At 42.3% G+C, this 14367-nt stretch overlaps 1 protein-coding gene across 6 annotated transcripts in view; it reads left to right on the top strand.

Moving 5' to 3' along the window:
- Positions 1 to 1118: 1118 nt before the first annotated feature.
- The window catches only part of LOC105035069 (separase), a 57317-nt gene continuing 44068 nt past the window's right edge, over positions 1119 to 14367 (top strand). For all 6 annotated transcript variants that reach the window (XM_073247675.1, XM_073247672.1, XM_073247674.1 and 3 more), the window contains exons 1-7: positions 1119 to 1964; positions 2073 to 2250; positions 2335 to 2442; positions 4594 to 4728; positions 4844 to 5337; positions 5523 to 5637; positions 5737 to 5862. In XM_073247675.1, the coding sequence (XP_073103776.1) occupies positions 1201 to 1964; positions 2073 to 2250; positions 2335 to 2442; positions 4594 to 4728; positions 4844 to 5337; positions 5523 to 5637; positions 5737 to 5862 (1920 nt within the window). In that variant the 5' untranslated portion in view covers positions 1119 to 1200. The remainder of the gene's footprint in view (positions 1965 to 2072; positions 2251 to 2334; positions 2443 to 4593; positions 4729 to 4843; positions 5338 to 5522; positions 5638 to 5736; positions 5863 to 14367) is intronic.

Below are 14367 nucleotides of genomic sequence, written 5' to 3'. Positions count from 1 at the left end.
TAGTATATATGCCTCTCGATAGTTATATTAGTCATACATTTTTTTTTGCTAACAAACTTTGTAATAATCAACCATTGGTTTACATTAATTTAAAATTAATGTTACAATTTTTTTTCAATCTGAATACACATGCTATAATTTTTGTTGGTTGCACAAAAAAAATCATTATCGATCTTGATACAGGTTATATGGCTGAAGTTTGGGATTGTTCCATAATTTTTATCATTAGTATGATTTTTGTTCTATTTATTATCTTTCAAGTACTCGAATTTCAATACAATCTTATGTGGGAAGAATGGGTCAAGGAAAGATCTAAAGCTAGAAATCTTTATGGAGAAGTTTGGGCACTTAGCCCAACAAGATATAGATACTCCGATGTGAAGAAGATAACATCTTCCTTCAGTCACAAAATAGGTCAAGGCATATTGCAATGTATAAAAAGAAAGCTTGATAATGGCTATTTAGTGGTAGTAAAGATCTCAAATAGTTCTAAAGAAAATGATAAGGAATTCTTTATCGAGGTTATCAGTATTTGTTACACTTACCATATCAACATTATGAGCTTACTAGGTTTTTATTTGGAAATGTTTACAAAAATTCTTATATATGAGGTCATGGTCAGTGGATCATTTGAAAAATTTATTTACATGGAGTAAAAAACAATACCAAACCTTAAATGAGAGAAGTTATTGGATATTATAATTAACAATGCACAGGGCTTATATAGAGCGACTTTAAATCTCCTATGACACTTGTTGCATCAAGGGACCATTGGACTCTCCAATAATATCTTGAAAAGAAATATAGAATTTTCATATTTCAATCATAGTGAAGATATTCTACGTCCTTGATAGGGTGAGTCTATGAGTCGTTCTATTGTAGGACGACTTACTAAGCTACTCTACAATAGGATGACTCTATATTGTTGACTCCATCATGTACATGATATGAATTATAGTACATTGGATAGTTTTATTTTGAATAATATTTTGATAAATATTTTTAAAAAAATATTATTTATATATATATTTTTTAAATTAACATGTAAAATTGTCTCCGAAACAACCACATCAAATTGCGAGCCCGCTCGTAAACCTTCATTCCCGCCGATTCTCAAGCATTAGCCCTATCCTTTCTGAACCATTGCCCTTTCCCCATCTCTCTCTCTCGCCCCCGCGCCCGCCCCCCTTCCAGTCGACAATGGACTCCACCACCGCCTCCTCCCTCCTCGATGCCCTCCGGAGTTCCGATTACAAGGGCCTGTACGATCGGTTCTCCTCCTTCCTTCTCCCATTCGGGGATTTCATCCCTCTCGACTCCCACCGCCCCGGCGCCGGGAAGAGCACCGGTGCAGCCTCCAAGATGCGGGGCGCTCCCAAGAAGAAGAAGAAGCCCGAGACCAACTCCCAACTGCTCCGTCCCCTTGCGAAGCAGTTCCTTCCCTTCCTTTGTCATGCTCTTAAGCTCCTGCCCGCCCTTCTTCGCAAGATCCCCAAATCGCCTTCCGATGGCGGCGTTGGCGGAGGACGAGAGGAGGATGAACAGCGGGCCACCGAGCTTCTCGGCGTTTATGGGCTCACGGTCGATTGCTTGTCGTGCATTGGTCCCTGCCTCGCCGGAAAGCCCTACTCCGTTCACCTTCAGCGGGGCCGGCTGGTCTGCAGCTTGGAAGCATGGGGAAGGTACGCAAGGGCTGAAAAGGAGGCCATCTCTCTTCTCGAGAGCCTCCGCTCTGTTCTTGTTGCAGCCGCACCGAAACGCAAGTCACAGAGGGGAAAGGTTGCCGATCCTATTAGCTTGTTACCTGATCCGAAGCTTGTCGGCGCTGATGATCCTGAAGTTGCCACCATGGCCATTGAGGTAATTATCAGCCTCGTCGGCTGTGCCTTCAAGAGCAAGACAAGGGACGGGGCTGCCTACGAGAGGATTCTGGCCCTGGTTGACCAGGTCCAACCATGGCTTCAGTACGTGAAAGTTGTCTTCGGATAGATTACAGTTCAAAGCCCAATCCAGAAGTTACACCATGTTTCCTTCTCCTCTTCGGTTGATGTGATTTGTTTAAATGTATGCAGGTTCCTGGATCCTGAGGCAATAAAAAAGTACCATTTGTTGCTTGTAAATGCCCTCTACAGGTGTTCGCTGTTCCTGGCTGGGGAGTCCATGTCATTTGATGGTTATCTAGCGAAGGGTTTCTGTCTGAGGACATTGAGGGAGTGTTTGAAGTCTTCTTCAATGGATCGCTTCCCAATGGTATGTACTTGGCAAGACTGTAGTTTCTTTATATGCATGTGTAATGCATTTGATGAGTTCTGGATCTTGGACATCCAAATGCAGATTGCTCGCAAAATCTGCACTTCAATTGACTCAGAGTGGGATGGTAGAGCCCCGCTTCTGCTTGATATGCTAAGAGCAACTCTGGAATCTGGTGTATGTGGATGCAAGGTACTTTGTGCTTCCTCTTAAAAGTTCTGATGGCACTTTCTGTGTTTATAGAGCTCTGTATTACGGGGTGGCACACCTTTTGTTCAAAAGATGGTCCTATGAAAGATATGAGTTGATTTGCACAATAAAGTGACTCCTTGATATGTCATGCAAAGGACACATTGACACCTAAAGCAGGCAAACTGTTTCGGTCAACTTCTTCTTCTTCTTCTTTCTAATGGGCATTTCTTCTTTTTTACCTAGTCTTCTTCATCAATGCCATAGAAAATTGAAACTTTGTTGAAAATTGGATTGCTACTAAGTCAATAGGTCAATTAATTGCCTTTTACCAAGCATTTATCACTAAGCTGTTGAAACAACTTGTGAGGGTTCAAATCCATTCATAAATACCATAATTGGCCTGTGGTCAACCCTAATGAATTGGTGCTGTAGTATCTACTAGTCCACATAGGCTATGGGCTGAACTTGGCTCTGACACCATTCGTAACAACCAAGGACCTCATCCAAAGTGTCTAACCGGAAGGTATTGTGTGGGTTCCTTGGCCCTGTATAAGTTTCCAAGATTTTTTCAATAAATAACCGAAGTGGGTTTAATATACGCCCGCACGGATTCTTACACAACTTCTAGATTAGATCTTTGTCTATTGTATGATAAGATCTAAGGAGGAGACAAAGAGGATTCAATTGTGAGATATAGTTTTAAACAAGATTATGGGACTGGAATCTGCTAGAAGATATTAATTTCTATGAGTACATAAATGTCTGATTGATTGGGATGTAGATTTGGATAACAAACTGATATATATTCGGATGTTAAGTTTCTGGTAAAATCATATGAGAAAATCCCATTTAGGTAAGGCATGTCCAGAATAGCGATCACCCCTTCTCTTCCCTTCTTTTTTTGTTGTCAACCATGAAGTGTTCCCAAGCTTACCTCTGCCTCCACCAGTGACCTTGAGTCCTCGCATTTACCTTGCTTGTTTTTAGTGACTTTAAAAGATAAAAAATTTTAATTATTTATATGTTTGTATTTAAATATCTATTTTAGGTTATATCTGGCTGAGAACAAGCTAAACAAAACTAGCTTATCTTCGGCTAGTTCATGTTTGGAGCTCAAAATTTTAGCTTGTGTCAGCTTGTATTGATTGAGGTTGTTGCAAGCTAAGTTTTGAGCCAAACACAAAGTTCTCATAAACAGTGGGTTTGTTTGATGACCCTAGTCCTAGAGGTATTTGGGTTTCCATTACACCAACATGCTTCAACTGAATAAAAGAAAAAAATATTAACAATGCATAATCACAAGTTCCCTGAAAGTCTTTTGATATCACCAAAAGTATATCCTATTTAAATTAAGCCTTTATTTATTCGGCCTAGCTTGTGCCTCTCTGTTTGCATCATCCATGCATCATAGCACTATATATATAAAATCTTGTTTACATATGCCAAGCAAATGTGTCAGCTGAAGCTTCTGGCATTGTTATTTGAAATCTGACAGTTTCAAATTCATATCTTGAAACTCAATTTTATTAGAAGTTTATTTGGCTTTTTGTCAGAACTTTTATGAGGTCATTATTTTACTTACTAGCCTATTGTAGTGTACACTGTAAAGCATTCAAAAGATGGGCAAATGGAACTGCATATGGTTAATAAAAGTTCACTTGCTTTGGTTTTCATGTCACTATTTATACATGCATTTTATACATTGTCAGTACAAAATGGAAGATCCACTATATTCTTGTCTTCATCTAACAATAAGGTAACTTTTGTTTTCGATATAAACAGAAAATTTGTACTTTTTATTACTTCTTGAAACAATTTCCACTTCTCAAATTGAATCAGCCCGAAATTTCTACTAGAATGGTATACCTACTTCAGAAACTTGACCCACACCTGCTATCTAAGCACTTGCCTTTCTTTTTTACCTTTTTTTTTTTAAATTTCTTTTGGAGAGATCTGCTTCCCAATAGCCACTTCTAAATCCAATTCCACAACCTGCTCTCACTTCTACAAACTAAGAGTTAATTTGGCTAAACTTTTACCCTGTTAAACTCTTCCATTTGTCTGTACATAATTGTTAAATTGGGACTGAGTTTAAACTATTGTAGTTGTTAACTTCATGTCATGTATATCTTAGCTAAATTATTTTTGCAGGTTGGTGTTGTGAAAGCTGTAAATCAAATTCTTGAGTTTGTATCATATTGTGCTGACATATTTTGTGCTACCAATGTAAATGTCTGTAAAAGTGCTCTGAAAGTATTATATGAGAAAGGAGATGATTTCCTTCAGGTATATACTTTATTTTTGAATAGTCTATTTAATTGTTCAGCTTACTAATATGTAATTTCTCTGACTCTCCTGTCTTTCACTCTCTTTCTTGTATCTAATAATTTTGCTTTCTCAGGTTTCACCTCCTTTTGCCTCGATTCTGATTCTTTATGCTAGTGGTTTGTATATTAAGTCTAGCAATATTCAGGCTAGGCAATATGCAGATATTTTTCAAAGTTCAAATGGTGGCTCTTCAATTATGTTATTGCTCGATAACGGAGAGAATGTGCAAAAAATGACTGATTCTCTGGGTAACTTAGCAAGATACTTTGACATTTCCAGCTATAGGAATGAAGTTATTTTGGATAATGAAGAAAAGGATTCAAGGGATTTGTCAACTGAAGTTCTTGAGTCTACCAAGCATGGAGGTTGTAAACACTTGCATGGAAGTGTTTCCTTGATATCATACTTAGATGCTTTGGAGTTTTTATGCAAGCTATTATACGAATATGTAAATATTGCTGCAAAGCACTTGGTTTCTCAAAGGAAAACTGTTGTTAAATCGGCCAATGTGAACCATGTTCTGGATGCTTTACATCAGTTCTGTGATTTCATTCTTGCTGCAGTCAAGTATGCCCTCTCTAGTGTCTTAGTAAGAAAATTTTTCTGCATAGTTTCACATTTGTTTAGTTCTGTTTATGCAGATCTTAGTATTTTTTGAATGTTATTCTTCTCATAACACCTATTAATTTTAAAGCATTCTTCACAAAAAAGAAAGAAAAAAATAAACATTGTTTCTACTTTTCCCTGTATAGATGCACCAAAGCATTTGAAAGCTATAGAGAAAGGTTACATGATAGCCATGGAACATTGCTTCAAGTAGCAGCTTCAGCTTTCAAATTTTCCCTTTTGACTTCTGGAAACTACCAGGTTATTTTGTTTATGCGATTTAAATTTCCAGAATTCATCTTCCATGTAATGTCTGCTGTTTATTTGTTTTCTTTCTAATTTGTCACTTTCTTATTTCAGAAGAGTCTGTGTTCTATTAATTGTATCATTTCAAGTGAATGGATCGAGCCTCAAGAGCTGAAGTTTCTTATTGCAGTTTTCAGTAATATTGGGGCCTCACTGTATGATATTGGGCACTTGGAAGAGGTATCAATATTTTGCTGATTGACATCATTCAGTATGATTTTCAAGTTACTTGCCAATACTTAACAGGGAAATTCCCTAGATGTTTTATGATCGATTTCATTTCTTGCAGTACAAAGAAACATAATAGCTACTCATGGCTATATGATTTTTTTTCTCATGTGATCAAATTGATTTGTTGGCCTACCAGTATGGCAAAAGAAGTTTGTGATTGAATTATGTGGCTATACTCAGGATACAAAACCCTATAAACAGAAGATTTCACTTGTAAATATATCAGATATTCCATTTCATTCTTAAAAACACCCTCTAAACTCTTGGGAAAAAGCATTAAAAGGTTGCAAGTATACAATGAATGTACTATTGATAGTGGTTTATGGACATAAGCAATGCATTCTTTACAACCTTATCTAGAAACAATATGTTTAAAGCCCGATCTCTTTCAAATTTATTGATCATGTTTATCTTGAAAAGTTTCACATGGCCTTGTAGTGTATGGGTGGAATGTTTACAGTCAAGGAGGCATGGCTAGTTGCTTAATCCTATAATCTCAACACTTGCATATTGTTGATCATAGGTCCATGATAATCTCATTGCATTAAACTACATAGGCCAACTTTTGATTCAGTATTTCACTTCTCAGAGTCCCAAAATAAGGAACCATCAATCTGACCCCTTTGGTCATGGTGGCCTTTAGTTCTTCTCAGCCAACTCCTGGATCATATTTATGATGTCTTACTATATAGAAAACTTGGTATTTTAGAGGCTCTCTTACTCTAACAAGAAGATGGTTCTTGATCTGATCGAAGATCCATAATTAAACTTGCTGGGGTAACAACTAGGTTCACTATAGAAGTGTGTATCGCCTCATACTGGGTGTACCAATGATACCCCATATGGAGTCTTGATATGCTAAATTAACCTTCGTACAGGGCACACCGGCATTGTACCACCATACAAGATCGAGGCAGCAAAGCTTGGTAACCACGCTTATTGGTCAAATGATGAGATTTATTGCACCTATTAGCCCAACAGTAGCTGTCTAATGGGAAATAAATAAAAATATGATTACATTAAGAATCTTCAACGCACCATCAAGGTATATCATAAAATTTATGGCTCGAAAGATTGTAAGCTTAAGTAATTTCTTCCTGATGCCTTTGTGAATATGTGCGACTAAGATTACCAGAAAAAGGAGGAAAAGAAAATATCCAACTACATCCTTCAACTTGACATATATGACGATCGTTTAATAGGTTTCACATTTTCTTGGATAAAATGGTAATCCACCTTGAAATGCTTTCTTTGTACATGGACCATTTTGAGTTGCTTGCTATAGTCATGTGGTTGATTGTTGTAAATCACAATACAATTAGTGGTGGCGATGCACTCACTGGGTTGGGTCGGGTCGGGTCAATGTCTTATATTAAATTCATATAGGCTTCTCCTAAACCTGGCTCAACCTGCTAGTGGGCTACTCATGGTTGAGCGAAACCCAAGTAGAGTTAGCCCTATTTTACCCACTTAATCAAAGGCATGTGGGAAAAGGAATGAGAATTTTTGGTATGGTGATGGAAGATGTATTAGAATGAAGGCATGGCTCAATGTGACATCGATAATGTTTGACAATGTGCTAATGTAGGATGATGTTGTGTCAGTGGTGGGTTTTAAAATTGGTGGCCAATGAAAGGGCAGTGTTGGGGGGTGATATGTCACCCATGTCGAAGACACGTGCCAGGGGGGACCTGTGATGAAGTATGTAAGGTCGTCGCCATAACCTTGATCGGAGATAAATGAGTACAATTCCAGTGGTATGTCATCCTAGAACTATAAAAAAACTACACTGAAGGGAGTCATTCAGTGCATAATGAAGCAGTAAAAGATTTCACTTTGGACCCCACCGATCTTTTTTAATTGATTCATTCGAGTGAAGCTTCTGGATGGAAAGCCTCGTCGATTCAAACTTTCGCCGCTGATCCTAGCTTTGGCCATCGATCTTAACTTCGACTGCTAATCTAGGCTTGGACTGTCAATTTTGACTCTACTTGCAAGTCTTTAGCCACTGGCATTAGGATGACATTCGGACATCAGACATCGATCCAAGGAAGGTCCTGAGCCTAGCATCATCTTTAATCGAAAGAACCCTCATCAATCCTTGCTCTTAGCTGCAGGCTGCGTTCCCTTCAACTATTGCTGGCTATCGTATTTGGAAAGGTTGACTCTTATACGGTCCCATTAAGTCATATCACTCCACATTGGACTATGTCACTCCAACGGCTGGCTGTGCACCGAGTGAAGTCTTATCAAATCATGCCACCCTTGAGAGTGGCTGACTGCATGTTGGATAAGGTGACTTCGCCATCGAAAATCGGATCAGACATCATGGGATGGTACGGCTGGAGAGGCCAGAATGGCCTCCCACCACTTTTCCATATATGGCTCTCGCCTCTTTATAAGTACAGATAAAAAAGGGACCCTCCAGGTATGCACACTCCCTTTCGCACTCCTTGTTTGTTCTAGCTTACTGATTTGGCTGTCGAAGGATCTTTGTCGGAGCTAATTTCAATCAGGACTTGTTTTGTAGGTCTCGTCGTGCTCGTGATTCCCAATCGACTCCAGCCACTATGACTAGAGCCAGGAATCTGCAGCAACAGATTGGCGCTAGAGGGGGGTACAACATCCATTGTTGAGAAGGAACGAGAGGTCCACACCATGATGCTGCGCAAAGGAGCATTCTTCCATCATTCCAATGCTGCCAGCTTTTGATCAGTGGAGAATTTTACCAATCAACAGGCCTGCATGCCACCCTTGGAGGCTTTACCTCCACCGAAAATGGTAGTCATGGAGCAGTTCAACTTGCTGGTCCAACAGGTCTAGAATTTGATTGCTGCAATCCAAATGATGCAACAGAACAATCCCGCGCCATAGGCCGCTCGACCACTAGAGCAACTTCAGATCCCTTTGCAAGGTTCTGAGTTGGGGGGATAGACTCGACAAAGTCTCCCTCGGGTGCCGGAGCACAGGATGCAGCAATCCCTAAGTCGTCGCTCAGGACATGACTCTACCCCAAGCTGATCTCACTTGCTGTATTCAGAAGCCTGTACGATTCGAGATGCGGAAAATGACCGCATGCTTTGGGACATGAATCGGCAGATTGAAGTCCTTCGTAATTAGGCTTCGGCGCGTGATGATGGTCATAACACTGATTCACCATTTAGCATTCGGATTATGTAGGAATTGCTCCCCAATCACTTCAAGACGCCGCAACTGAAGAGCTACGATGGGCTTATCGATTCCGTGGATCATTTGGAAAGCTTCAAAGCTGTGATGCTTCTCCACGGGGCCACCGATGTTGTCTTATGCTGAGCTTTCCCATCCACTCTAAAGGATATGGCTCGGTACTGGTACTCGAGCCTAGCACTGAAGAACTAGTCCTAGTCCTATGATTGATGACGAACCAAGTTGGATGGATCCCTTCATCCACTTTCTACGAGACGGGACACTGCCTCCGGATTCAAAGGAGGCTTGAAAAGTCAAACATCAAGCCCCTCGTTACATCCTTTACGAGGGCAAGCTGGATGTAACGAGGGCAAGCTTTACAAGCGATTTTTCTCCCTTCCGCTCTTTAAGTGTCTACGTCCTTCCGAAGCTAATTATGCCCTAAGAGAAGTGCATGAGGGAATATGTGGAAATCATTTGGACAGCAAATCATTGGCCTACAAGATACTTCGACAAGGATACCATGGGCCCACGATGCAACAAGATGTAGCCAGCTTCATCAAGTGCTGTGACTGATGCCAGTGGAATGTTAATATCCACTACCAGCCAGTCGTTCGATTAGTTTCGATCAACGCCCCTTGGCCGTTTGCATAATAGGGTATGGACATCTTGGGGCTTTTTTCATAGGCATCGGGCTAGAGAAAGTTTCTGCTTGTGGCCATCGACTACTTTACGAAATGGGTAGAAGCTGAATTTCTCGCTAGCATCACCGAAGCCAAAGTGAAAGACTTCATCTGAAAGTCTATCATCTGTCGCTTTGGTCTCCCATGGGTGTTGATCACGGACAACAACCATCAATTCTTCGATTTCAAATTTGCCGAATTCTGTCAAAGCCTTCACATATCTCATCATTTCATATCCGTAGGGCATTCGAAGACCAATGGAGGAGCTGAAGTTATTAACCGCACACTTTTGTAGGGGTTGAAGGCAAGGTATGCTGAACTGGTACCGTCGGCCGTTTCGATCGGCCGGCGGTACAGTTCAGTATGGTTTCATACCGTACCAAATCGATGATCCGAATCGAAAGAAAAAAAGAGAGACATAGAGAGAGAGAAAGAGGAAGAAAAAAAAAGAGGGAGGGGAAGGAGCCGACGGGGCCGCTGGATGGTCTCCGACCGGCCGTCGTGGCCGTCGGAGGGCGCAGTCCACGCGCGCAGTGCCGCAGGCGTGAAACAGGGGCATCGCCCCTGTTTCGCAAATTTTTTTAAAAAACATGGTTTTAAGTGAAGTCGGCAAACGATTTGCCGGCTTCACGATTTTTATTTTTTATTTTTAAAAATTCTTAAGTCGGCAACCTAGTTGCCGACTTCATAAGTTTAAAATTAAAAAAAAAGAAAAAATCGAAACAGGCGTCGTCTGTTTCGAAAAAGAAGAAGGTTCGGGGCTCCGCCCGCTCGATTGTCCACAGGCCATCGGCGTCGGCTCGCCGGCCACCGAGAGCCTTGGAGGCTCCGCCCGCTCGACGGCCTGAGCCTCAGGGCTCCGCTCGCTCAACGGCCTGAGCCGGGGCTCCGTCCGCTCGACCGCCCTCAGGTCGTCGGCGTCGGCTCGCCGGCCATCGGGAGCCTCGCAACGCAGGCATCGTCTATCCGGTAGGTTCTCCGCCCTCCGAGCGCTCTCTCTCTCTTTTTTGCTCTCTTGAAAGCTTTATCGGGCGATACGAGGCTCGAAAGCCCTCCGACGGCCGCAGCCGGCCACTGCCGGCCTCCGGTGGCTCCCACCTTTCTCTCTTCCCTCCCCTCTCTCTCTCTTTCTCACTTTCCGTTCTTTTTTCTTCGGTACCGCCGGTGTACCGATTTTATCGGTCGAATCGTGTCGGTTTTCCGCCGGTCCGATACAAGATGGGGTGTACTGGCCGGTTCGGCACGGTATGGCAAACCTTGGTTGAAGGTTAGGTTGGATCGGATCAAGGGATTTTGGATGGATGAACTACATAACGTACTTTGGGACCTACCGAACCACCTAAAGAATACCCAGAGGAGAGGCTCTTTTTAACCTCTTATTCAAAATGAAAGCGGTCATCCCAGTGGAAATTGGATTCCCATTTCTGTGGGTCGAAAATTACAATGACCAAAGCAATGCAAAGTTGCTCCGAGCCAATCTGGATCCACTTAAAGAAGTTCAGGAGGTGATGGTGAGGATGGCAGCCTACCAGCACAGAGTGGTGTGATACTACAACTCCTGCATCCGAGGTAAGGAGTTCAAAATCTGCGACCTAGTTGTACGGCACGCCGAAGTGTCGCAACCCACACAATGAGGGAAATTGTCTCCAAAATGAGAAGGCCCTTATTAGGTAGACAAAGTCATCAGACCCGAGACTTATCGTTTGAAGCAACCGGACGGAATGCCCTTCGGTCATGGAATTCAAAGAACCTCCGAATGTATTATCAATGATGTATTAATTATTTCTCAATAAAATGGTTCTTTTTCAGGACCCTGCCACTCTTCCGATTCTCGACAATGACCCGATTCCAACACAAATCCCCAAGATGGTCCAAGAAAAGGTGTTTGGCGTTGTTCTGAACACTGCGAGGATTATTTGGGTCCCCATCTGAACTTCATCAAATAGGATCGACCGATCGAACCACTGAAGGCATCCTGACTAAACCCTCACGAGTTCAGACGTGGATTGGCTAGCCATCGAAGATGGAGAACTATCTGATCCTCTAGATGAGACTCCTCGTGAATGAAAGCTTAGTGACTAGCAACAATTTCATGGGGAGACCTAGCTAATCTACAGGCCTACTCGATGACGAAAATCAGGCTTATCCCGAAGATAACAATCAACAGCTTTGCAATGATGCGATTTCGGAGACTTCAGAGAAAACTACCGCTATAAAGAAGAACTCATTCACAAGAAAGGTACATATGAAAGTTTTTTTTACTCATTTCAATATTTACAAAAGTGGTGCCAGAAGGGTGTTGTGCAAAAACAAAAGAGAAAAAAAGAAAAGGGAGCAAAAACGAAGCAAACAAGGAGGACCTAATCCTCATTCGAGGAAAACATTCCGACCTCCTCATCGTTGTTTCTTGGACGGAGGCGGTGCAAGTCCAGTTGCTTCATCATGTAGTTTATGTAGGCTTTACAATTCTCAAAGCCCTGGATGAACTCGGTGGCCGAAGCATCGAGGAGGTCCCCCGTGAAGGCCTCAGAGGCCTTGTACTTCGTGACGCAGTGAAGTCTTGTTGATTTTGGCACGTCGAATTCGATCTACAACAGCTCGAGATAGAGGAGCCCATGGTCGGCCTGCGGGCGCCCAGGCCCGCTACAGCGCATGCGGCTTGCTGCACGTTGTGCTAGTGCGGACGAACAGCCCAGAATGCGAGCGTGCGCAAGGTCCAAGCGTGTCTATGCGGTGTTGGTGTGATGCGGTTTGCATGGACGGTGGGGAGAAGTCGCGGTCCATGCCTTACGCATGGATCGTCGCGGTGCAAGGAGCTTTTATTGTGGTTCATGGAGCTGTTTTGCACGATCCGATGGCTGCAAATGTGCAGATGCATGATCTTGCGCGATCTAAGGGCCAGGAAAGCTTATGGGAGAGATCTGACGGTTAGAACTGTTTTCGAGTCCTAAATGAAGTGTGATTTCGATTTGGAGTGGGTCTTGGGCCTATAAAAGAGGCCTGGCGGCCTGGAAGCAGTGTGTGGCGGCCAGAGGTCTAAGGCGGTGGCTTGGGTGAGCAACAGGCAGTAGCAGCAGAAGAGAGCTGCGAGGGTAGTTGCAGAGAGGATCTTTTTGAGATTTTTGTGAGAGCTTTTGTAAAGGGTGAGTGCTTCTTATTGAAAGAGAGGTTCATGAGAGTTGAGAGTGTGAGATCTTCTCTTGCATTTATTTTTTTCATAGTGAAACTTTGCAAGCCTTGTGGAGGTAAGTCTTGGATTGATCCACGTATTTGATTGTGTCCTATTTTTATCTCTTTTTCCTTTCTGTTGCGATATTGACATCATCATCTGTGTTAGTGATCTTGGGTGAGGGATTCGTATTCCGCACTCATAAGGGATCTTTCCCAACAAGTGGTATGGTTGTCTGGATTGCAGCGGTGTTAATCGAGGTTGAAGAAGATGGAGAAGAAGGTTCAATCAAGATGGAGATCAATCAAGATGGAGATCAATCTATATGATGGAAAGAGCAATTTCTCCCTATGGCAAGCGAAGATGAAGGATGTACTCATCCAACAAGAGTTGATCAATACTTTCTTATGCGAGGAGAAGCTGACTACCATGGAGGAGAAGAACTGGAGGCGGCTCCAGTTGTAGGCGGTGAGTACGATCTGTTTATACTTAGATGGATGATGTGGTGATCCATATGCTTAGCGAGATTTCTCCGACGATGATGTGGATGAAGTTCGAGGAGATGTACATGGCGAAGTCACTCACCAACGCTCTCTTCCTCTAGAAATAGTTCTATCAGCTGCGGATGAGTGAGAGAGAGCGTGCAGGAGCATCTCAGCAATTTTCAGAAGATCTTCACTGATCTCCTCAGCGTTTGTGAGAAGGTCGAGGAGAAGATTAGAGCATTGGTTTTGCTTTCGTCGCTTCTACTTTTTAGTCTTTGATGACTGCTTTTTTAGTGGAGAAAAGCACCATTAAGATGGAGGAAGTTATTTCTGTACTTCTCCAGAATGAGATTTTCAGATGGGAGAATCGAGCCTCAAGTTCAGGTGATGACTTGGCTTTAGCGATGACTGGAGGTGGTGGCAGAAGACGAGCGGCAGAGGATTGCAAGATGGATGGTCCAAGTCCAAGATGAGGGACTCGAGTAAGATCAGATGCTACAGATGTGATGAGTTGGGGTATCGAGTCGGAGATTGTCTACAGCTCAGAGATTGGACGAAGGCTACTGCGGCAATGGCGGTCCAAGATAGCAATACAGAAGATAGTGATGATGTTCTTTTGATGACTGATGAGGTATCTGTTTTTTCTCCATAGTAGATTTTAGATTCTTCATGTTCGCATCATGTTTGTTGTAGAGAGGAGCTGTTTGACTTTCTAGATAGTAGTGAGGGTATTGTTCATTTGTTGGATGGATCGAATTATGCAATCAAGGGCATTGGGACTGTCAGCTTAAAGACACATGATAGAGCAGTGAGGAAGTTGGGTGAGGTTCGATATATATCCAGTTTCAGAAGAAATCTAATTTTACTGAGCAGACTGGATTCAAGTAGCTATAGGTGGAGAGCTGATGATGGAATCTTGAAGGTCATGCGCAGTAGTAGAGTTGTAATAAAG

Source organism: Elaeis guineensis, chromosome 13, assembly GCF_000442705.2.
Source record: "Elaeis guineensis isolate ETL-2024a chromosome 13, EG11, whole genome shotgun sequence".
NCBI lineage: Eukaryota > Viridiplantae > Streptophyta > Magnoliopsida > Arecales > Arecaceae > Elaeis > Elaeis guineensis.
Note: the sequence above shows the minus strand (reverse complement) of the source record. Positions and strands in the feature narration are given on the sequence as shown.